General features: G+C 41.3%; 1 protein-coding gene across 2 annotated transcripts in view; it reads left to right on the top strand.

Annotated features, from left to right (window-relative positions):
• The window catches only part of man1a2 (mannosidase, alpha, class 1A, member 2), a 143076-nt gene that overhangs the window by 48296 nt on the left and 69255 nt on the right, over window positions 1–25525 (top strand). For both annotated transcript variants that reach the window (XM_071481993.1, XM_071481984.1), the window contains exons 4-5: window positions 1955–2051; window positions 22314–22432. In XM_071481993.1, coding sequence (XP_071338094.1) covers window positions 1955–2051; window positions 22314–22432 — 216 coding nt within the window. The remainder of the gene's footprint in view (window positions 1–1954; window positions 2052–22313; window positions 22433–25525) is intronic.

Genomic DNA, 25525 nt, shown 5'->3' with positions numbered 1-25525 from the left:
GAGTGTCAGGCATCTAAAGGGGGTCAACTGTAGCCAAATAATGATAAAATATTGATAACAATATCACTTAAATAAAACAAAATATACACAATTAGAACAACTGTGTGATTGTATGATGCAGAGAATCAGTAACAATTTAGTAACCAACACAACTGTCTTCATCAAGGTCATCATGGAAATGATATGATAAGCTGAAAGGCATGAAGAGAGCGGGGCTGGCAGATGGACAGATAGGAAAACTGCCAGGTAGATGAGCAGGCAAATCTACAGATGTCCATAGAATCAGACAGTGACTGACACGACCACATAGACAGGAAATGTACTTTTTTGAGGTTGTAGATACCACTTGATTAAGGGCTGTGGAGGAGGAGAAAAGGTTTAAAATTGAAGGAGAGCAGCGTTGCCTCAGTAAAAGCTGGCACTTTTTCCTTCCTCGGCTGTGTCATCTTCTCTGTTTGCCCTGGAGCGCCTCTTCTCAGCATCAGCCTCCATGTCAGAGCTCATCTCACAATCTCTTGCTCTTTTTATCCTCGTCCCCCTCCCCCGAGCCCGTCTCTTGCGGCCTCCTTTCAAAGGTCATATGAAGAATAGAATCTTATTTTGTTCTACTCGATAGACAAATGTCTACAGATACATGAGGGAGGTAGAGAAAGTGATGCACCAAAGCACAATATAAAGACAATGTGCTGAATGTGATTATTGTCATACCTGCATTTGTATGTTTTCTCCTTCAAACTACAAAAGGTGTGTGTGCCAGTGTGTGTGTCTGTGTGTGTGTGGTGAACATTGATGCAGTGGCATGGTCTTCCAGATTAAAGTCATAGGGGTCATGCCCTCCGTTCGGTCCTGACAAACTGACAGTGATCGTGTGTGTGTGTGTGTGTTGGGGTGGACTGTCGTGCTCAGAGTTCCTATGAATAAAAGAAAACATAAATCAGGATCATTTATTTTTTCTTGGAATTTATGTAGTGTTGACAATTAATTATTGATTACTTAATCTTTGGTCATTATTTGAGTTCAGTTCACCTGTTAAAGGCAAGAGGCATCTTATTTTACATCACCATGTATATAAAAGACGTATTAGTTGACTGATAGCTCTGCCCTGATGCGTGGATCGATTTAAAGGAGCTATATGGAAGTTTTGCTCTTGCTACATAGCCACTGTTAGCGCTAAGAGCTGTTTACTCACCAGTGTGGAGGAAACGTTGTGAGTTCAGCCTCAGACTGTCTCCAGAAGTGGAAAGCAATGCCACTGTTAACTCTTGTCTCTAGCATATCTTCTGCTGAAGTTAGCGTGCTAACCAGCTAGCCCTGGCCTGTCTCATCATTTTTCTATAGCTACTCACTGCAGGCTCCAATCTGCCCTGAAGACGTAGCAGTCCTCAGGGGGCAAATTATAACCTCTTGTCTTGTAAATGAAACGATGGCCGCAGCTCAAGCAACAGTCACTACTGTCCACTCCCGGCAAGAAACCACGTATGGTAGCTGAGAAAGCTTACAAACAGCCCCTTTAAGATTGAAAGAAAGCAAAGCTGAAAACTAGAATAAAGGGGTTTTTAACAGGATAGTTTTCTGCCTCATCAGTAAGGCTTCATTATTATGCCTAAATATATCATCAGGGTTATTTGACAAGAATCTGTCATCACATTCACAAACTATATCATTATTTTTTTGTTCTTCATTGGATTTTTGTTGGTCCCTTAACTAGTTTCAGTGACAGGTTGACTAACAACTTTGTGACTGAAATCACATTATGCCAAAACTGTATTACATAATGATGTATATTATAGAAATGGAGAGCCAAAATTATGATGCTATTTTAAATATGATTATCCAGCCATCTCTGCTGAGCCACTATTTGGAGATAAATTCTTATGAGCTGCAGGATTTGTGGCTGAATCATTATACTGTTGACATCTTCTTATACACTGTTGTTTTCTTTTTTCTTTTCCAGATGATGAAGCACGCATGGGACAGCTATAGACAGTATGGCTGGGGTCATAATGAGCTGAAGCCCCTCGCCAAGAAAGGACATTCCACAAATATCTTTGGTAAGCCAGACAAACCCCTCTGTCCCGCTGCTGTCTTTGCCCATTGGCAGTTTGCTCACACCGTTGTAAATCACACATGGATGCATGCATGAATGCACACACACTCTTGTCTTGTTCACACCCAGATACACGCACACACACACGCACACACACACAAACACAAAGACACCCTGCCTTTTCTCTTGTGGACAAGGTTATGTGATAATGCCTCCAGCGGGATACATATCACTTTGGGAGGAGTGCTTGCAAACAGAAGCACCCACAGGCAGAGAACACACAGCACTGAAATATCAGATATCAGAAAACCATAAAATGTCTTTAAAGCATTGCTAATATTTCACTTGTCTTTATCCACTGTATAAATCTGTGGAGCTGTTATTTTGTCAAACTGTGGAGTAGTGTTGTAAGCACACAGTGATACTGTATTAGTCCTTATTGAACATGTTCCTATTACAATTTAAGTAGCACTAATGCCTTTAATTAAAAATAAACACATTCTAGGCTTGACAATGTTTAAACTAGAATAAATCTGTCACACAGTAAAACATTATAAAGTTAGATTTTGCGTTAGACAGTGGGAGTTAAAACACAACTTCAGGTCTTTGTCAGGGTCCAGTCACGAGGGAGACTTCTGTTTGCAGAGAGAGAGATTTTGCCGTTGGCAGTGATCATTTTTCCCACAGAGAGGTCAGTTCAGTGCAGCCTCTCATCATCTGTGATTTGTGTTTTGGAGGCAGTTTTTTTTTTTTGTGGGTATCCACCTCTGCAGCTGCCGTCTATGATAACACCGATCACACAGCTTGGACTGCACTTATCATGGCAGGGGAATTTTCACACCTTTGCAAGTTGTCCCAGGACACTTCCAGAAGAATGACAGTGTTACTGACTTTCAAACATTGTGCTCAAATCAAGTGTTTTTCACAGAAATACACATTTCACCCATAGATGTTTTTATGAATGATAGCTTAATAAATAAACAAAATCACTACATGGACAAAAAAAACAAACTCTGAACATCCTATACCTTAGTTTAAAGTGAGTGTAGACCAGAGACCTCTACCATGAGGCAGGATAAGTGGGTGATCCAGCTGTCTTTGGGCTTAACTCAGGTTCTCCTGTATCATGAAGCTGGCCCACTTTCAACCAGGATTGGTTGTGACCTTCAAAAAAAATCTAAAATCTAATAATCTTCATTAGACCTTAAAATGTCTTAAAAACGATTTTAACAGGTCTTAAGTGATTGGATTAGGCACAGACTACAAGTATTGAAAATAATGGCACATCACACACTATAGGATATTATTCTGATTATTGAGTCAGAGGGAGCAATCAGGGAGTGATGCACCATGTACATCTCATAGTGAAGCAGATGTAAAAAGAATAGAGACTGTGGTGCATCAGCTTGTTGTAAGGTTAGTAAACCTTTGCATTGAGAAAAAAACAAAAGCAGAGGGCTGAATGAGTCCAGATGAGAAAATGTTCTGGGGGGATGTGGTCAACACGGGGTTCTTCAGTGAGAGCTGGAAGTGAGATTTTAACCGTCAGTTTTAATATCTGCCAGCAGTTATGTGCTAGCTAGTGTTAGCCTCAAGGGCTACAGTCTTTACAGTTTCTTAGCAACACCGTCAACTGTTCAGGGACTGACAAATAATAACCGCAATCATCCCGATTATACCTAAATATCAAACATGTTTGAAATTATTGGGGCGGTTCTGATGAGTCTTCAAGCTTTTTGGGGGGTTTAAGACTGGAGCTGATTGTTGGAAGGGAAGAATCACAGTTAAATCAGTCTAAAACCCCTGTAGTCCGAGCCTGGCCTTACCTTACATGATTTGGACTGGGAGATTTCACGTGAGCAGCTCGTCCCTTTTTCAGATGAACAAGCTCATAGCTGGATAGGAAAGTTGGTTAGTTAGAGCCAGTTAAGAACTGGCTTTGTCATGCTGGTTATCTGGGACGGCTGATCTTAGGCTCAGTGAAGCAGATAACCTGAACAGAGCCAGACTAAGTTGAACCTGTTTCATGGTCTGGGTCGTTGGCATACAAGAACATCAATGATTTCAGTCATGAGTTGAGAAATACCCGAGCTGAACCTCATTTTGTCAGTCAAATCACTGCACTTTTTTAGCTGCATCATTGCACACGGAGTAAGGCAACACAGCGGGCTGTAAACATTCCCAGCATTTTGTCACCATTTCCAGCGTCGTCATCACCAACGCTCCAGAAAATCTGCTTTTTTTCCACACCTGCTCAGCTCCTTGGCCTCCTCTGCTACTATGCCTTCCTCTATTCTCAGGTGAGAACATGTCTTCTTCTGTCTCAGTGGAGAAGGAAGGTGTTCAAATATCCAGATCTCCAGGCCACAGAGATGTTATAAAGATAATATTAATAAGCACATTTCCTGGTGAGCACTGGCTGGATGAACAAATGACCAACATCATATGAAGTGACACTGCAGATTTGACTTGCTGTGCTCTCTTTTCTTCCCTTGTCATGACTGAAAGATGTGTTTGAACTTATAAAGTAAATGACTGGAAAGATGAAGGAAAACACGATGCTGATCTATAAAAATCAATATTGGTTATCTTAAATCAAAGTTATGGATAATCAGTGTTTACAATAATGACAAGAATCTGGCTTTTTACTTTATGTTTGTTCGTCTGAGTGTTTATGACTTGCAAGTTAGACTTGTGTGTTTCCTTGGGTTTGTGTGGGTGCCTTAGGTTGCTGTGTGTGTGTGTGTGTGTGTGTGTGTGTGTGTGTGTGTGTGTGTGTGTGTGTGTGTGTGTGTGTGTGTGTGTGTGTGTGTGTGTGTGTGAGGATACATGCTTATGAGGCTTTTGTGTCAAATTGGAATGTTCCGTCTGGTAAATTGGCCAGAGGCGCCTGTGTTATTTTATGAGCCGCTGCTAAATGGTAGATAGATGCTGTTTGTGTGTGCTTCCATTTGTTGCTGTTCTTGTGTGTGTGTGTGTGTGTGTGTGTGTGTGTGTGTGAGAGACTGTTCATCTGCAGCATGTCTTTGTGTGTTTCTTAATGCCTGTGTGTGTGTGTGTGTGTGTGTGTTGACTGGTGTTGTTGGCGTTATTCTCTCCTGTCTCCTGGTAATGGCTGAGATGAGTCTGGGTATTCGTCACTGGGTGGCCAACAAATCATGAGCGGGATACCAGACAAAAAATCGAGCTTCAGACTCCTCACAAGACACACTCATCATTATTGATGAGGTGTATCCTGTCCTCCTACAGAACCTGGCTGTATTGATTGTGTTTGTGTGTGTGCTTGTGTGTCTTTGTAAGAGAGAGTAGTACAGAGAAGAGAAAGCTGTATATAGGAGATGCAGCAGAGCCTTGTTGCTGTAACTATCAGGAGCATTGACAGCTTGTACCAAAGGGACATACACAAAGGCGGGGTGATTGGATGGAAACAGGGCTTCCTGATCGACTATGGGTTGTGGATTTAAATCACTTTGATGCTTTGTCATTTAACACTTTGATAGTAAAACCAATCCAAGACAAACATTATCCTCATTATAACCCGAGACTCAGGAGCTGAAGGGAAATGTGGAAATACTTCTCTTTACTAACTAAGTTGGCAGAGCATTGTCCTGCGTCAGGCCAGAGCTGAGCAGTCTTCGTGCCTGACACAAGCGTTGCACTACTTTGCACACAATTTGCCTCATTTAAACTTGCCTTCCACACAGTTGTTAAAGAGACAAAGGGTAAAGCTGTGCATGCTCACTCCACACCTTCCAGCTCAGTCTTAATCTGTCCAGAGAAAGACGACAGGCCCGAATGGTGACAAGAGGACTCGGGCTCTCATTGTGGCATCAGGCTCAGATAAACTTACGTTCACTGCCTGACCCTGTTTTGTCCTTTCTTTTTTTCTTTTCTGTGGAGAATGAGTGGAGCTGATTTTGAGCACAGATACAAACACAGCCTTTGTCTCGAGGGTAAGCGGTTCAAGGGAGAATAACGCATGGCCTTGTAAAGGAAACACAGTTCAAGTCGGGTTAAGAAAAAGTTGAGGTCAAGCGGTGTCAGACACAGCCAGCAAGGTGCCATACACTCACAGTCACGCAGCAGAGACTCCATGCTGACATAGATCCAACAAAGACTGAGGCTCATTTTAAAATGTTCGGAGGATGATAAAATCTAAAGGTTCTTGTACATTTTTGTCTTCTTGTGCTTTCAGTTTAATAATCTGGCTGCATCGATGCACACATTACATTTATGAATACAATTATTTAAAAATGCTCTTAACGGTAGTAAAAGTACAAAAAGATGCAAATATAGAAAGTATAAACAAGCTGCAAAAATTTGCTGATAAAAGAAGATTAACGGTCCCATATTTTACACTTTTCCTGTGTTTTATTTGAAGTGTTGATACATGTAAGAAGATATATTTGTGGTTTTCAGAACCAAAAAACCTCCTCAGTGTAGTTTGACATCTCCTCTCTCAGACTTCTCTCTGGAGCTCTCGTAACAACAGGTCAGTCTGCTTTCTTTTGATCGAATAAAAATATAACAGTTTTTAGGTAAACACTCAAAGACCTAAATCCTGCAAGATTAGATGGCGGGCCCAGGTGGGCGGAGTTTGGGGCCATATCTTAGGGCAGTGACTGCTTTGTTGTGACGTCACAAAGTTACAAAAGTCCTGATAGCTCATTTTAATACTTAGTTTCTGAATACAAGCTCTTCTCTGTGGACTTTGATACTTTCATAGTATTAGTATAGAACCTAGACCTGCTATATAATCAAAAAGACATGGACATCTACATTTATACAATGTGGGACCTTAATAAAAAACTTTTTTGACAATCTTTGAATTGTTTCATGTAGGAATTCATGGCTCTTTCTGGTCATATCTGATATTAAATGATGATGAAGATGTCTTTTGGCTGTTTTCCAACTTTTTCTGACTTGATTTAATAGATTAAATGAATAATCAATTAATGGAGAAAATGATCAGCAGATTAATTGGTAATGAAAATAAGTGTTAGTTGCAGTCCTAATTAACTATGTTGAATTAACTAGCACCACAAACTGCCAGTTGCGCGACTCCTTTTTGTGTGTTGTGGCTTTGATCGTAGTCGCTCCGTCCTCAGTGGTGAGACTGTTCGGGCAGATGATAGACATCTCTATTCATCTGTATGTTGTTACTCTGTCTGACCCCCACCCTCCCCACACACACGTAGGGTAGTGATACCCATGGGTAATTGTATGAGCATCAGCCACCATTGATTCCGGCTGAAAGCATTTGACCCTCGTTGAGGTTGTGGGTCAGGCAACACAAAGTCCGGGCTTCACCGGTAGCTGAAGTGGCCTTGTTTATTCTGGAAGGACAGCTCAGGCTCTGATCTTTAAACACACTCCTCAATGTTTGCTGGAAAATGCTCTCAGGGGACGCAGGTCAGTTTACACTGATCAGGACTTTGTTGTGAGTCTAAGTCCACACCACTGTCCTCCTGGCATTCTGGGTTGAGAGTAGTTTACAAACAAAAGGTTCCTCCAGTTTTCTCAGTTGGACTAGTCCCGGCAAAATTAAGAAAAAATAAGAATAATAGGACAGATTTTTATTCTCGATATGTATTACAAAAGTGAATGAGACTTGTCTATCGGTACCTAAACAACACAGAGATATTAATCAACAAAAGAATTTGATGAAAACAATTTTAATAATCAATAAGTTGTGTAATTTATCAGAAAAAATCATTTACTTCTACAGTAGAGCATTTGGAGTGTCATTAGTTTCCCCGAGTTGCTTCCTTTGTTGGATTTGTGACATTAAGTGACCTCACTGGAGGCGCTTCCCGGGATTAATCTTGTCTGCCAGCACACAAGGGATAACCCGCTGGTGAATCAGAGGGCTGCCCCGCATACTCCACCTAGTGAGTGTTAATGCTTTATTGGTTTCCCTGAGAGCTTTCTGATGATTTTAATCTAAATGTGCAAGTGGAGAATCTCTCAGTTCTCAGGCTCATGGCTGTCTTCCACAGGCAGTTTGATGTGCTCACAGTAAATCATACCGCAGACCGCCTCGGGCATGTAGTAGCTTGAGGCCTGTTTGGTAGGAGGCAGTGGATGATGATGCAAAACTGGGGTGAAGTTTGGACACCTGGCCCTTCTGTCAAGTGCAGTACTCGAGAGAGCTTACTCATTATTCATGGTGCTCGCTTTGTCCATTACAGGATTACTTTGGCTGTTAGTGCATCATGTTGCCCATAGAGACGATCTGTCAGCTTATACTTAGTATAAGTTTCAAGTAACACAGAAATGCTGTTGTAAGGTGAACACCTTCTGTTGCTGTGTCAGCTTTTTGAGGAAATCTGTTATGCAGTGTAATTTATTCCCATTTTTCTTTTTCAACTTGTCTTTAAAGGAGCTATTTGTAAATTTTGCTGTTGCTACATAGCCAATGTTAGCATTAGCAGCTGTTTTACCAGTCTAGAGGAAACTTGTGATTTCAGCATCAAACTTCAGTTCTTTACTCACCATGAGCTGTCTCCAGAGATGGAAACCAACACCGGTGTTGATTCCTGTCTTTATCATCTCTTTTTCTCCTGAAGTTAGCACGCTAGCCAGCTACCCCCGGCCCATCTTGCCACCTTTATATAGCGAATCACGCAGAGAGGACGTATAATAACCTCTTGTCTTCTAAATGCAATGATGGCGGAAGCTCTTGTCAAGTATCACCACCACCCTCTCCCAGTGGCAGAAACCACATTCAGCGGCAGAGAAAACTTACATCGTCCCTTTAAATCACATAAAAACCTGTGACTCACCATGTTGAACCACACCAGAGATACTTTGTTACCTTACTTAGTTTGTTGGGTAAGAATTTACTCTTGCTCCTCAACTTGATCAAAACCTGTTGCTCTGGCGATCAGTGGAATCAGTTCGGCATAGATTCTGTTTGAGAAAATGTGGTAAACCACAATACCACATCAATTGCTGCTTCGATTTCTAGCTTTTCTAATCAATAGCCACTGAGGAGTGTAATCTTCTGTAGAGCGATTGGATCTTAATTCCCTCCGGCGATATCCCTGCAGGGTTCATGTGAATGCTGTGATAACCATGAAGTCAGAAGTCCACGTTTGCTCACAGCCATGGAGCTTTGCTCTTTTTTCCCCAGCATCTATCTAGGTCATGTCTTCACATGATCGACTCCCAGGGCGAAACAGTGCATCGCATCCTGGAAAAAGGGTTGGACAGTGGCACCATGGAAATGCACCCATGGGTGAGGACTAATGACTCAGGCACAGCAGAGGGAAACAACAGAAATATTTGTGTGTATAGGCAATCCAGAATTCTGCATCCAAATCTAGTGCCACAAACTAAGACCTTATTAAGCTCTTGGTGTGGACTGAGCAGTAGCCTTAAGTAATAAAAGGTTTTGTTCTGTCCACTGGATTGTAGCCAAACTTCATTTGATTTTGGTTTATTTGGCCCAGAATGTGTATTGTAAGCATCTTCTCTGCTGCTCAGCTTGTCAACATCCCAACAGGATGTGAATGAGCACGAAATCCCATGACTCCCCTACTCTCCAGTCACGTCTCAGCTTCAGTTCTGTGGCTTCAAAGAGTTAGAGGGTTCGTGTGCGTCGCCTGTCTGGAACTCTCTTCTGACGCACTGCAAAGTAGCTGTTAAAGTATAACTCAGGTTTAGGCATTCAGTTATTGTTCTTTAGGACAGTGAAAAACATAATGCAAAAGGCTGGGAGAGATATAGTGGAATGGAAAGGGTCAGTGTCTCAATTAATGCAGTTATTTTGTTTGAGAAAAGGAGAGAGTGAGGAAAAAGTGAGAGGAAATGCAGATCTGCTTATTTGCAAATCATCAGTGCAGTGAAATTCTTAAAAACTAAGACGTCTCCAGCTCAAGTACGTGAGCCCTTATTGAAATAAAGTGCTCTCTTTGTGCAGCGTCAGGACGGATTGATTGCGAGGCAAGATATTGAACAACCTGCAGACAGTAATCTTTAAGTACTTCCTCTGTGATTATCTGAAACTTTATGAATGCAGCCTGCTGTCAGCTGAAAGCACTTCACTGTTCCATTAATGTACGCATCTTTTTAGCACGGCTGATCCCAGTGAGGGCACAGCTTCTAAGATTTTTTTACTTTTAAAGGCGAGTTTAGAAAAACTGAATGAAAAAACAAAACAAAAAAAAGGTTGTGCCACCCATTAGTGGTAGTTTGCAAAAGATTCGTGTTGGTAGAAGTTATTGTTTATTTGGATGCCACTAAAATGATGATTGATTGAATTTACAGATGTCTCCTAAACACCTCACATGCAGGCAATAGGTTGACACTAGCAACAGCACACATCATCTTGGGGGGGGAGGGAGGGGCAGGACAGACAGGACCTTGTGGGCCGCAAGCATTTGCCTGGTTTGCCTCTCCTAACAAAAGGCCTCTGTGTCTTTGAAGTGGAATTGTGCTTCCAGTGCTTTTTTATGCTACTAATTCATTTATTTTGTTTAATTTCTGCAGAAGGAAGCAGAAGATTTTTAGATAACCATCTACCAGAATCTACCATTTGATCTATCTGGGTTAAAAAGACTCCTTTTCCCACAACCTTCAGGGGTGTTTGGTTGATGCATCTTAACTCCACCCCAGGAAGGTTTCCTCATCACTTCCATATTCATGAGCTCGTAGCCACAGCTCCGATTAAAATCAGCGCTCTGATTAAAATCACCCATTGCGCAAATGTAGGTTTTCACAACTAATGGGAAAATTGTGTTCCACTGGTTAATATCTACTTAATGAATGCAATGATTTCCCTTGTTGGACGAGACAAAGCTACATGCTGCTAAACTGAAAACAATGACATGCTGAAGAGAACCACACACTGAGCTTCTTGCCCTTTCTTCTTTTCAGCCCAACATGTAGAGCCAGATGTCTCCATGACTGTCGCAGTAGGTGGGGGTGGGGGGGTGAGGAGTGGGGTGAGAGGTTTCACTGATGATCACTTCATAATGATTGCCCGTGGGCTCAAAGCTGCTTTCTATGTGGGAGGAAGAGCAGGAGGTGGAGGAGAAAAAGGGGAGGGGGTGTGCAGAGATCAGGGTTTGGGGAAGGGGAAGACAACAGTGATGATGGAGGAAGATTTGCTTGTTGAAACTCTAGGTAAGTTTTGGAACACAAGTCTTTGATTTTAGACAAAAGCAGCTGAGGGCATTTCTGACAAGTCACTGTATTTATAAAATTTTTTGCATGTTTGTCTCTGTTGAAGTTCCCGCCCTTATTCCTGGTACGTTTTGATTTATTTTCAAATTCAAATTCAGAATGTAAGGATACAGATTCTGAAACACTCTTAGACCAAATTTGTGATTTTGGGCTGTGTGAATAAAACTAACTCGTATGAAACTGAGACCCCTGTTAAAGGGTCTTTAAGATGCATTTTATGGCTACATACATCATATTGTGATGACTAAAACATGGAAGGAATGGAGCAGCACTGTTCTTGTAGTGCAGGGTAGAGCTAGTTAACTCTAGTATTACAGTACGGTGAAGTACTATAGAGCAGTCACTTCTTGGTCATTCATGACAGAGAAAAACTACCAGTACACCGCAGTGATTAGATCTCACTAGCTAGGGTTCCTCTGGGATTATTTGTCATAGAGAACACAGAGAGTCCTTAAATGTGCCATCACATCAGGCAAATTAGGCTCATATCATCAGAAACCCACACAGCTGTGTCCCTCACACAGTTATGTGACTTTTATGCTATTTTTCATGGTCTCTGAACCCTCTAAGCTCAGCTCAGGCCCTGTCTGCTCCTGTTAGCAGTGACTGCTACATGTCCATCTAGATGAGGGAGCCTACTACATTATCTATAACTTTGCAGACTTTGGGTTTGCAGTGCAAATGAGACAGAGAAGAGAATGGAATTCTTGCTCCCAACAATATGTCAAATTTCAGAACTCTTTGACTTGGCCATCCCTCCCCCGCCCCCCTCTCCTTTCAGATTAAACTTTCAGCAGGGCTGCTGGTGCCAAATTGGACAGCAGGAAACAGGAGGATTTGCCTGCTGCTGAGTCCAGCAGGAATGTGCATAAGCCCCTCAAACAGAGGGGAAAAAAGGGTGACCTTCTAAATTTGTACCTGCAGCCTTTAATTTTGACCAAATGATGATAAAAAAATGAGTAGTGCCACTCAATCACTGGATGGAAACATTTCCCACAAAGCAGCTCTATATAACTCTGAAGCTGTCAGGGTTCTGTTAATATTGATATAACTAGCCTGTTAGCAACTCCAGGGAGCTGATGCAGCACAGTGCAGGGAGCTTTGGTGGTAGTGGAAGGTCCCTTGTTCACCTGCTTGGTCCTTACACCTGCCTCATGTTTATATTACCACTGTGGAAATTCAAGATCACCCCAAGTTATTGTTTCTGTATACTTCTATATGTGTCATGGCAAATCTATACAAGTGGGTACAAACTTACATGGTGATTAATTACAGTTTGTAAATGAACATTTTTTTTTCTCTCCATTGTGGTGAAATTGAATAACAGTGACTAAAATCAGATTTTGAGAGAGTCGGATTGAGAAGAAAAAAGAAACACCAGCAACCAAACACCTGAGTAAAAGGCGAGATGTAAATCTGAGAGTGAGAGAAAGGAAACGCACACTATTGTGATGTTGGAAAGGAGGGATGTGAGAACCCTTACACTGGCGAACTACAACAGTGATCCACTTTACAGCTTGGTTGTTGTTGAAGTATTTCCCTTTGACCGGCTGATGTAATTAGGTCTCTGAATATCCCACTCAGAGGGACCTGTGGATGTATATACATTTGGATATTGATGGATTTGCTGACCTTTCTCTGACTAAGCTGGTGAGTGCCTGAAACCCCACCTCCTCCATCCTTCTCCATGAGCAACTTTCACTGTTCCCAAATGACTTTGCCTAAGTTAAGTCTTTTTATTACTCTGTCAGCTATGTAGCTACCGCAGTTGTCGGCTACAGCTGTTTTCATTTTTTTTACCGGAGGGATTAAGTTTTTGGGTTGTCCGTCCGTCCATTCACCAGCATGTCCATCCAAAAATACGTCCACCCGTCCCATTCCTGTGAACTGTCTGATTCTTCGTGATCTCAGCAATGCCTAAAGGAATTTTTTTCAAATTTGGCACAAATGTCTACTCTGGGTCAAGATTGAACTGATTACACTTTGGTGGTCAGAGGTCAAGGTCACAGTGACCTCACAAAATATGGTTTTGGCTTCTTGCATGTGATATCTCAAGACCACCTGAAGGGATTTTCTTCAAATTTGGCATAAACATTCACTTGGAATCAACAATGAACTGATTAGAATTTTGTGGTCAAAGGTCAAGGTCACTGTGACCTCACAAAACACATTTTTAGTCATAACTTGCAAAGTTATACACTAATTATGGCACAATTAAATGTCAAATGTCTAATAGGTTAAAATGATGTCATAACATACAATATCCAAACAGTCAAAGGTCAACTTCACTGTGACATCATAATGTTCTGCAGAAACACCTCTGGCCATTACTCAGTCCTGTAACTCAGGAAGTGGAGATTGTGACCATATTTTCTGCAACTTGGTTGGTTGGTGGAGGCAAACAACCACGAGGTGGTAATTCTAGTTCTGTATATTGTCATGTATGAAAAGACCCAGAATGAACACTGCAAGGGGATTATTTCATTACTATAAGCAAATTGTTTAAACAGCATGTGTATAGGAATGATTCTGTCCCAAGCTTTTTGATGCATATAAGCGGTTTACACTGTATTTTAATCTCAGCAGACCTGGTACATGCAAGGGAACACAAAGTGGGCATTTCAAAGAGTAGTTTGAAGTAATATAGTGTGCAAAAGAGAAGGCAAAAGAAGGCAATTACTCCCCTAGTTACCAGCCCGAAGCCCACATTTTCACTGTCACCGTCTGGCAGATGGATAATTCAGATGGCTTTTGTGGTTTTGTGTTTCATGAAGAAACACGAAACACAAAAAAGTGTAGACTGGGTGAATTATCTCATGGAGTGCATGATGGAAATTTTTTTGCTGAATTTCACTGTTCTTGTGTCCTGGTAAGAGGTTGTTGCATTGCAGAAACATGTGATTTTATGTAGATGGCAGCAGTACGGTACCTTCATAAAATCCATGTACATTTATTTTCACCTTTTTGAGATGCTCTTGGCTGCAAAGACCAAAAAAACAGAGAAAAAATGAAATTATACAGGGTGAGAGATGTCAGTTGAGTTTAGAAGGCTGAGACTGTCTCACACTCAATGTCAACATTAATATTTTGTAAGAACATTGTGTAAAAGCTGAAATAGTATATATAGTATATATATTGACAAAAAAGTGTAGACTGGGTGAATTATCTCATGGAGTGCATGATGGAAATTTTTTTGCTGAATTTCACTGTTCTTGTGTCCTGGTAAGAGGTTGTTGCATTGCAGAAACATGTGATTTTATGTAGATGGCAGCAGTACGGTACCTTCATAAAATCCATGTACATTTATTTTCACCTTTTTGAGATGCTCTTGGCTGCAAAGACCAAAAAAACAGAGAAAAAATGAAATTATACAGGGTGAGAGATGTCAGTTGAGTTTAGAAGGCTGAGACTGTCTCACACTCAATGTCAACATTAATATTTTGTAAGAACATTGTGTAAAAGCTGAAATAGTATATATATTGACTCTCACGCTATTAAGAACTGTCCGTCTGAGCAGCTGTTCTGTTCAAAATAAGCCACAGAAGATCATCGTGCACCATGTATTCAAAGTAGACTCCACAGTAAATAACTATACGACGAAAGATGCACTTTGTTCACCCCTGCAGAAATATTGTACTTGTACTGAGTATTACATGTAGTATTTACCATGAAATGGAATTCAGACCTAAGTTGAGGTGATCCTTTAATGCTTCAACTCTCCATTTTACACATAAATGTATTCTATACACGTAGTCTGAACAAAAGCTTCATGTGTTGGTTTTCTTCTTCTCCTTTTTTGTGCAGAGACAAGGGAATGCTATTAAATGACTACAGTCAAAACCCTTTGGCACCAGGCCTGGAGACGGGCAGTCAGGCCGAGGTTTAGTCAGGGAGCTCATGTTGAGTGGAGGGCCCAGTCCCGAACAGTAACCCTCTGAGGCAGAAAACAAAACACAGCAGATGTTTCAGTCTGCTGCCAAATAAGTTGGTAACCAGTTGTCCATTACCAGCCAGGCTGGTCTGAATTAGCCCGGGGAGTTGGATTGGCTTTGTCTATCGTCACAGGGCTCATTACAAAACAGGCTGAGGTGCCATGGTGGACCTGCAGCCATGGAGAAGGAGGTCAGGTTGATGACTGCGACAAAATTTTGTAAAAATTGTATCGCAGCCTGTGACAGTGAGGGTGAATTATCTCTTATCTGACAAGGGCCAACATCGTGGAACAAAGGCTAAAAGTTGGTGCACAATACAAGAACATGGTAACAAAACTTGTTTCTGTGAATATTAATAAGGATGATTAACCTTTGAGAGCAAACTCTAGGAGCCAAACTGATTTATCAAATGGCATGGAATGTCATTGATCCTTCTTATTACATACACCTAAAAAAGTGAGATAATGCAGAAACAATGTCAGGGTTTGAACGGCAGTTCATTGTTTACAGTAATCTGTACCAACGAAGCATGACAGCTGAGCTGACACTGGTGCAGGGGAGCGTCTTTTATTGCTACTCTTTCCCTGCTAAAATGTTTTATATTTGTATGACCTTGATCAGTTCACCCAAATTATAAAAGGCTTTTTTCCTCACTTACCTTGAGTGGTTACTACCCATGCAGATGGTTAGGCTCCTATTTGCTCAGTTAAAAATGATCCATCCCTGAGATTTTTGCCCAGCACAATGGAGGTGAATATAATATCATTTTCACAGCACTGAAAATTACATTTAAGAAAACAACAGCAGCAGCATAATTCTCAGGAGTCATTGTACCCGTTATACTGGAGAATGCACAGATGTATTCACAACTAAATTCAACAGAATTTAGTTAGTTGTGTGTTTTTACTGCTCATCTGTACAATTACAAGTTTGTAGTGTTGGATGTAACTGTGAGAGGATGTAGGCAGGAGGGAGAGCAGCATTGTGGACAGACTGAAGCCTCTTTTGTCAAGGGTGTCAGAAGGAGCACAGTGTTAGAGACGAGATGGATTGAGAGGGTGAAAATGCAAAGTCAGAGAAGCTGCTAGTGTGCAAATACAAGAGAGGGGGAGACCTAGAAATGCAACAACACTAGAGCTTGGTCCAGATCAATGTTCTTGTCAAGTAAAACTCAACACCATCCACACACTTTCTTCCATTCTCATTTTGTACAAACACTGAAACCAAATGAATTCATGCAAAATGTGCAGACTAAACACACACACATACACAAACAGTCCTTTCTGACCCATCCAACACGCCCACACACACACACCTGTGCTCTCCATCATTTCCCACTCCCTCACAGCTGACAGTTTACAAGACAGAGAGAATGGAGACTGAATAATGTCATCACGTTTTCCTGCCTCGTGTGAACTCATACCAGGAGAGCTCTGAAACCTGTCGTCTAATGAAACTGGCACAGGGACCGAGAGAGGGAGTGTGAGTGTTTTAGAGAGAGAGAGAGAGAGAGTGAGAGAGAGATAATGGAAGACGAGAGAGAGAGAGGTGTGTGAGATTGTGATGGAGAGGGAGTTCAGTTGAGGCAGAGAGAAGGATTCAGTCAAAGGAAAAGGATCGTGCATGTAAGAGAGAGAGCGAGAGATGTTTCAGCTGAGGCTGCCTGTGTGTGTGCATGAGGCTGTGGTGATAATTCCCCAAATAAATAAACCTCATCCTGGCCAATTTGTCTCAGATAAGCAGTGCCTGGCAACCCTAAACCTGCCTCCTGGAAGTGCCAATTCAGCTCACATTTGGCATTGTATGAAAGGCTGTACAGCACTCAGATGTAGGGAGGATGGCGGAAACCGACAGCGACAGACAGCGCGTGCTGACAAGAATGACAGTGAAACAATACAAGCAGAGATATGAATGCAGACTGCAGGTAAAGGCAGGGTTGAGCCAGATTAACGGGAAAAAAGGGAGATTTAGCTCAACCAGAATGAATCGGCCACAGAAGGTTAAAGCAGTATCCGTGCATCAGGGTTTGAATGGAGCGATCAAAGAGAGATTAGGAAAAGCACAACAAGACACTGATGAATGAGAACAAACAGATGGCTAGTAAGAAGAAGGAGGGGCAGATGAAAACATGGAGAGTGTGATGGAGCAGAAAGGAGATGATGGGGGGGGGGGGGGGGGGGGGGGGAGGGGGGGGGGCTTTAAGGTATGATTGCAAGGTTATTAGCAAACATCAAAGTGAGTGGAAAGTCTCAAGGTTGGCAAAACACACCCTGCAGTCAGAGAAATATGAGTGAACTGCAAAATCTTTTGTTCTGAAATTTCAGCTGACATAACAAATTGGGAGAGTGATAGAGCTAATAAATGACAACCAGGTCGGTGGATAATTTGCTGGCGATACAGTGGCAAGAAAAACTAAGAAGACCCTTCGGAATAATCTGCATTTATGTATAAATTAAAATCAGATCTGAATCTAAGTTACAATTATTGTATATAATTGTAACTGTTTCCATGGTACACTTCGGCGACCCCAGGCTGGGAGGTCGAGGACGCATTTTAACCAACAGATGTTGCTGGTTAGCTTTCCATGCATTATATCTAGGATGCCAACTGAGCTGCCCCAAAAGGGACAATAAAGATATGTTCCCCGATTCTGACATCCAGTGGGATGGACTGTGAATACACTGGTGCAATAATAACACACAAATCATTGTATAAATCCTGTCAATAATGATTGCTACCTATTGATTATAGGTTGAACAGTATATGAACTGCTTGGCTAATGGCAAAAGCTAATTGGAGTCAGGCATCAGCAAATCTGGTTCTGTCTTCTTCTATTGTGACAGAGGATCCATCTGTCTTTCATGACTATTCAATAAGATTTGTTTTCTTGCATCTCTCCGCTCTGACCAATGTGTAAACACAAATGTACATATCACAGATTTAAAACATCTAACATTGTCCCAAACAAAATGGACTGTGAACAATGTATAAAGCGGATAAATAACAAATTTTACATCAGCGCAGCAAAAAGGAAATGCTATTCTGAGGCCACATGATATGATTGTATGCCTTGCCTTCTTTCTGTATCTGCATAGCTGATCTTACAGAACAGCATCTGATCTGATGAACATTTTAAAGCATTACATTTTCTGTAGGGTTGTTAACTTTGTGTTGTAAGATGTCAAAATAAAAGGATGTTTTGACTGTAAACCAACACTAACAACGTGTCACTATAAGTTACTATAAGAGGCTGCCCACTGGCAAGAACGCACTAATGGAGTTAGGTGAAATGATGAGGAGAATTTCTTAAGCAGCACCAGGAAAAACATGGCTCAATTATGTAATGTTAGTATCACTTTTTCATTTGCTTCATAGCAGCGATGGTGAATGCTCACTGTGGTGCATCGTTGTTGTGAACATAAAAGAAGCAAAACATCGACATCAAAGGAATATCCTGTGACTCAAGAACTTTGACAGGCCTCACATTGCTACGTCTGCCTGAAGCGGACCTGGAGGTGATGAAAGTGACAGAAGGGAGGGAGATAGGGGTTGTGTGGTGCAGCAGAGGGGCTCTGCTCCACCAACAGTCGGGCCAATCTGTCAAGATCCGGCAGGCGGCCAGGGCATCTTGCTATCAGCCGTGCCTGCCTGACTGCAGTGTATTTTTAGAGTGATTTAGCGGTTCCTGTCTATAATGATAATAACGCTGCAGCTCCTGCATAAAGCCAGACGCTCTTCTTTTGAATGGAGTCTCAGATAAGAGGGGATGGCGGGGAGGCTCAGGAATTCCAGCAGCACTTGCTGTGGCTGATATGAAATGAGGAAGAATTTAAAGGGCAGTGACACTGACTTTTACCACTGAAATATTTTGTTAATTTGCTGAACCAAATGCAGCGAGCAGTAACAGATGGAGACTAAGATGATCTGATGAGATCTTTGAACACCTTGTTGCATTGTTTTACATATTAATGATCTGCTGTGACTTCTTCACACTTTAAGATATGTAGTTGGTTTGTTTAATGTAAGTGTCAGTATGTCGATATAAAATAATTCATTAAATAAAAAAGTAAATATCAATCCAACAACACAATGACTGTAAGAAATGTTGTGCTCATGATGTTTTGTCTGTGAGCTGACGCCCAAGATCTTATCCGTCCGGGGTTTACTGGAAAAACTGGTTACTGTTTTTTTTTTTTTTGTTTTGTTTTGTTTTGTTTACCTGACTGATATGAACCATCCATCCATTTTCTGCCGCTTATCAGGGTCTGGGTCGCACGGGTAGCAGCCTCAGCAGAGATGCCTACACCTCCCTCTCCCCAGCCACCTCCACCAGCTCTTCCGGGGGAATATTGAGGTGTTCCCAGGTCTGCCGAGAGATATAATCTTTCCAGTGTATCCTGGGTCTCCTCCCCGGGGTCTCCTCCCGGTGGAGCATGCCCGGAAAGTCTCCCATGGGAGGCGTCTGGGGGGCAACCTGACAAGGTCCTTCTACTCTGAGCCTCTCCCGAATGACTGAGCTTCTCACCCTATCTCTAACCCAGCAACCCTCCAGAGAAAACTCATTTCGACCGTCGAAATGATTTGAACCCATTTATTCCAAAATGCAGCGCTGACTGCCATCTGGCAAAACTAGTGAAACTAAACTTGTGATTGCTCCACTGTAAATATTAACAAGCTAAACATGGTTGTAATATAGCACAATACAACATTCACAGTCACTGCGTAGATCACTGTTAACTAAAGCAGAAATCCATCCATCTGTCCTTCCATTAGCTAAACTGCTAATCCTTTGAGGGGCATGGGGGGACTGGAGCCAATCCGAGCTGACATTGGGCGAGGGCAAGGTTAATCCTGAACCTGGATAGGTCGGCAGTCTATCACATATAGAGAAAAACAAGCATTCACACCTGTGGGCAATTTAGAGTCTCCGCTGAACCTGACCTGCATGTCTCTGGACTGTGGGAGGAAGCCACAGTATTTGGAGGAAACCTACAGAGGCACAAGAAGAACATACAAACTCCACACAGAAAAGGCCCCGGGTGACCTGGGGTTGGAAACCAAGAATCTTCCTGCTGTGAGGCAACAGTGCTGACCACTGCACCACTGTGCAGCCCTATGACGCAGACATGCAGAAAAAAAAACGATAATCTAGTTGATGTATACAAATACTGTGCAGAGAAAATCTGTCAAAACATCTGCAGTGTTGAGATGATGATCTTATTAATATAACTCTTCATACGCCATCAAAACTATGTGATCACATATCTGCCGAAGAAAAGTCAACTGTGGAAACAAAAAAAACATTTAATGAAATTTACAAAGCAAAAAAGTGAAATTCATGTTCACTGTTTTCACCTCAACTATAGGAAAATTCATAACAATATTGATTTTAAAAAAGTCTCCTGGCTGAAGGATAAAGATTGACTGACCTCTTAATTACATTTGAGTTCCCCTTTTGTAAATTATCGTCAAATCCCCCACCCCAAGGGGTGAGGTTGTGACAATACCTTCAAAGTCTGTAGTATTTAAATTAGCACAGCATGAGTGGGAGATAGCAACAAGGCTGGAGTTAGGGAGTTGCTGACCTCAGCTGTGGTAGTATTACAAAGATAAACAGTGAAAATACAGTGGTGTGTAGAACCAACAGAACATGAGGAGTTGTGGCTTAATTAAAGGGGCAAACAGTAACATTTTATTTCTGTGGTGTACACAGATATCACATATTCACAGGCGTTTTGTGGTGGTTGAGATTTCTGGCTTTCAAAACTGGCTTTTACTTTTATTTGGAGTCCTCACTCCTGTTGCCAGAAAACTGTTTTACATTTGTGACCATATAATAATGTCCTGATCTTCAAACCGTGACACTTGAGTGAGGCATATTATCATTTTACGATGCTATTGTACACCAAAGTAATTAGCTTACTCTCCCATCTCTGTTTTGAGGTATTAATCCAATTGTGTCAGTTGCAGACGTCTGTAATTAAGTTTGAATTCCTTATCACAGAGGCACTGACAGAGGTTATGTATCATATAATGTCTGCCAAAATATTCATTTTAAGCTTGAACCATAAGAGGTGGCTGAGCATCATTTTTACTGGAGTTTGCAGGTATATGGCTGCATCCTTAACTTCCAGATGAAGTTCACGTAAAGATAGAATCGGCATGTTGCACACATCAGCTGAGATGCTGCGTAATGATATTATCAGATGAAATTGATTTTTTTTTTTTATGACTTTTTCATTCAAAAGTCGATATGCTCCTGAATATTTGCTCCTCTGAGCTGCCTTAGAGGATGGGAATATTGATAGGAGTAATTTGCTAAATATAAATAAATAAATAGAAAAAAATAGAACAAAAATAGGATAAGAGCGAGGTCTTGATACTAGACATGAAATAACTTATTTCTAGGTATCGGTGCAACTGTTGGACTTCTTTATATTTCTCTTCTCTTATGTATTCCCACCATATTTCTCTTCTCTGGGCGTCACGAGAAACTCACACTTGTTCACCAGCTCGTCCACCAGCACCAGCAGTGGACCGGGGATTAGTGGGAGGTGATTTTCTCGTCAGCTGTAACTTAATGAATCGTCCAAACACACCAGAGGGAGAACGAGTAAACAAGTGTTGTGTGTGAAAGAGAGGAAACATCAGAATGAGTTTGCCACGGTCACCTCATGTCACAGCGCCTCGTGCTGGTCGGGGGATAAGGATGCACGGATTTCATTGCTTGGAAGATGTTATGATTCATGTCATGTTGTTATGACTTAGCAGCGGTTTGTCATATTCTCAGCTGAAGCCAACTGTCACTCAGTGATGTCTCCTCACACCAACAATGCACTGTGGAAAATCTACAGCTCTTTCTGTGTGGATTTGCATTTCCACGGCTCTGCTTCTGAAAGACGTGCAGCCAGACTTCTAATTGTATATATTAAAATTGTATATTAAAATTTGAGTCTGAGTAATTTCTCTTTTTCCACTGCAACGAATGTGTTCTTCTTCACAAATTAGGCCCATTGTGTTTTGTGATTAGTTTTCCACTCATAATTCCCACAGGTGCAGGGTTTTCTTCTGAAACAAATTGGTGAGTGCGTGACTGGACAAATTAATCTAATTTTCCTATTTGTTTTACTGTATCTCTTGTGCAGGTAACTCCCAGCTAGGGGCGACCATCGTGGATGCCTTAGACACGCTGTACATCATGGGCCTCCACGAGGAGTTCAAGGACGGTCAGGAGTGGATCGAACAGAATCTGGACTTCGGTGTGGTGTGTACATACTTTACTTTTCTAAAAAGTATATATAAAAATGGATGAAACAGAGGCTGAAGAAAACCTTTAGATGTGAGGTTCAGTCCTGTGGATGCTGTTCCCACTCCGAACCAACTACATTAGAAAGTGGAAGAGGACAGAGACTCACATTTTAATAAATCTCAAAGTTACTTTAGCTTGAAAAATAGATTAGAAAGCAGGATGGGCAGTGGGAGTGAGGGCTGTTCTGGCTTTAGGTGGGAGCCAGAACAGAAAAGAGCTTTGACTGAGATGTGCGACCACAGAGTAGGGAATGGCTGAACGTCCAGAGGCTTTTAGCCCATTCAGACCTGAGTCGCCCTCTAAAAAAAACATTCTAAAACCTAAGCATGTTTGAAGACAACCTCCTAAAACCTGAGGGTTTTCTAAAAAACTTGATGTTCACTAAAACCATTGTTACTCAGCCTCTGAAGCAGATAGAAACACAAAACAAACCCTTTGAGAGCTTTAACCTTTGACTTTCATTGTAAATCACTGGCTTTGCCTTGGAAATTTTATTTGGCTGGAACGACAAGCACATTTGTCAGCATTCTCAGTTCAGTTCAATTTTTTTCTAAGGTTTAAAAATGTTGATGAGCATTAGGGTAAAATTTACAGTAAAAGCCAAAGATTTAAGATCTCAAATGGTTGTTATTTCATGTTTTTATCTGCTTCAGAGGCTGAGAAATGAAGGTTTTAGTGAACGAACTACATCAGGTGAAACTCTCCTCCTCCTCCTTCTCCTCTGTCATGTCTCATCCTGGGCCATATCTTGGTTAGCAGCTTAATAGGTTGAATGAAATACATTTCCCATAGTGCATTTCACCGTCCTGACACGAATTTCAGTGAATCACAATGCATTTCATCAGTCACATTTCGCCGTAATCATATACCACACGTGTACATGTCATCCGGTCTTAATGTTTTAAAGAAGGACCCTAGCAATCAAACATTATTAATTTCCCTGCCAGTTCAATCAATCGCCAGATTTTGAATTTGGCCATGATTTGAATTTGAAAAAGTCTGCCCTCTGTGATGGGCCCCCGGCTGATTAATGGGTTCTATTCAGTTAGAGAAAAACTATGATGTAAAAGGACTTTGTACAATTTAAATTCATTCTTGACTTGGTTTTCAAGAAGATCAGAGACAATATTCAGGTGCTGCTAATGTGGGATTCAAACCTCTGACTCTGGCAGCAGTAGTAGCACACTGTCACAGATGTGCTACACACAGATAGTACCAAAACCAATGTAAAACACAAACAGAAGCTGCACCTATTTCACTAGTTGTACATCATTCTCCTGCACGTTAGATTGGTCAAAGCTGTTGTCTTGATTTGTAATTTTTTTTTTTTTTTAACCAATTTGTTTATAAGGCTTCACAGTTGCACAGCATCATAGAATATTGTCATATTTTCTGGATTGTCATTTAGAACTCCTGCTCTTGTTTAATATAGTCAGGATGGTTGTGTTTCATAGAAGTTTTGTAAATTTATACTTAAGCTAATGACAAAAACAATAATAATAACATAATTATTTTATTTTTAAAATAACATTATAATTATTTCTTCTTGATTCCCTGCTGAGTGTCTGTTGACATTCATCCCTCATCGTCCTCTGTCTGTTTTTTGTATTTTCATTCCCCTCTCTCTGCTCTCACCCTCTTCTGTTAACAACCTCCTCTTTTCTGTCTCTCTTGTCCATCACATCTGCTGCTCTGCTCATTCATTTCATTTTCCATCCTCCTCTCCCATTACCAGCTTCCTTCTCCTCTTTTTCACCCATCAATGATGTCTGTCTACCCTCTTTTCTCCTCTGTTATTTTTATTTTTTTTCCTGTGCTCCCTGCATGCTCTTACAGCCCTGTCTCTTATTGTGTATTTCCGACTTTACTGTGGCTCTTTCCCTCTGTTTTATTTTATAACCTCTTTGTCGTCTCTGGACTTTGCCAGTTTATTGTCCTCAATCTCCCCTTTTTTCATGACACTCACCAGTTTTATCTGTCCGTCTATTCATCATCTCCTCTATCTCCCCTAAATTTCCCTTGAGAACAATATGTGGCTTCTCCTTGCCCGCCCCATCTTTTTTTTCTTTTCTTACTTTCTGCCTTCACCAATGTAGGACGCTCAGGCTTGTTAGTACCCCTACTGAGGCAATCATAGGGCAGCTAGCAAGTAGGCAGAGGGGATCTAACAGTCTGACACTTGGGGGGCTAATTAACCTCAGGATCACCGTGGAGCAGTGGATGGAGGGATGGAGGGAGGAATTGGGGTTGGAGAGCAAGAGAGAGAGGAAGTGGAGAACAGCTTAGATTGAACAGGAGGACGAGGGAGAAGTTGTGTCTGGAGAGATAGATGGACAGAGAGGTTAACAGTCACCACATGTGTGAACCAGGGATGCAATTTACTGATACTTTCAGAGTAACATGGGCTGCTCCAAAATGCCAGTTTTTATGAAACAAAAAGAAAATTTAATATAAAGTTGTTTGCCTCTATGTTTACAGGTTTTTATATGTGTGTGTGTGTGTTTAAAGGATGTATGAATCAAGTTGGTGGGACAATGAGTAAAGGTCAATAAAACTTTTTTTGTACTATGATGTCACCAGGGAGTCGGTGAGTTAGTTGTTGGCTACAGGTTGAGCCCTGATTTGGTTCAGCATAAATTTGTTGATATTTTGATGGATTTGCTCCATTAAACGCCACACTCAATTCACTATTGTCACTTTCCATTTGCTCTGTAATCATGGACGCACACATACAACCACTGAATTACTTTTGATACTGAAGCTGAAGAAAACTTCAGCTTGATAAGAATCTGCAGTTACAGAAAAAGGCGTGTTTTTTTGTACAGTTTCTGAGCTGATTTATGGACATTTATCCACAATGATGAATGTTGGACAGTGTAAGTTGTGTTAAATCTAATGTTTGTTTAGATTTTTACTAAGTTATGGATCAAGGAAGATTTTTGAGTGCTGAAGGTCAGAGACTGTTTATCCATAGCAAGGCAGACTGAAAATCTACACTTGATAAATGGTTCTTTTGAGATGAATGAAAAGAGAGGGAGGACATTAGGG

The sequence above is a fragment of the Trachinotus anak genome, unplaced genomic scaffold (genome assembly GCF_046630095.1).
Source record: "Trachinotus anak isolate AG129_WGS33_773 ecotype Australia unplaced genomic scaffold, CSIRO_AGI_Tana_v1 ptg000001l, whole genome shotgun sequence".
NCBI lineage: Eukaryota > Metazoa > Chordata > Actinopteri > Carangiformes > Carangidae > Trachinotus > Trachinotus anak.
Note: the sequence above shows the minus strand (reverse complement) of the source record. Positions and strands in the feature narration are given on the sequence as shown.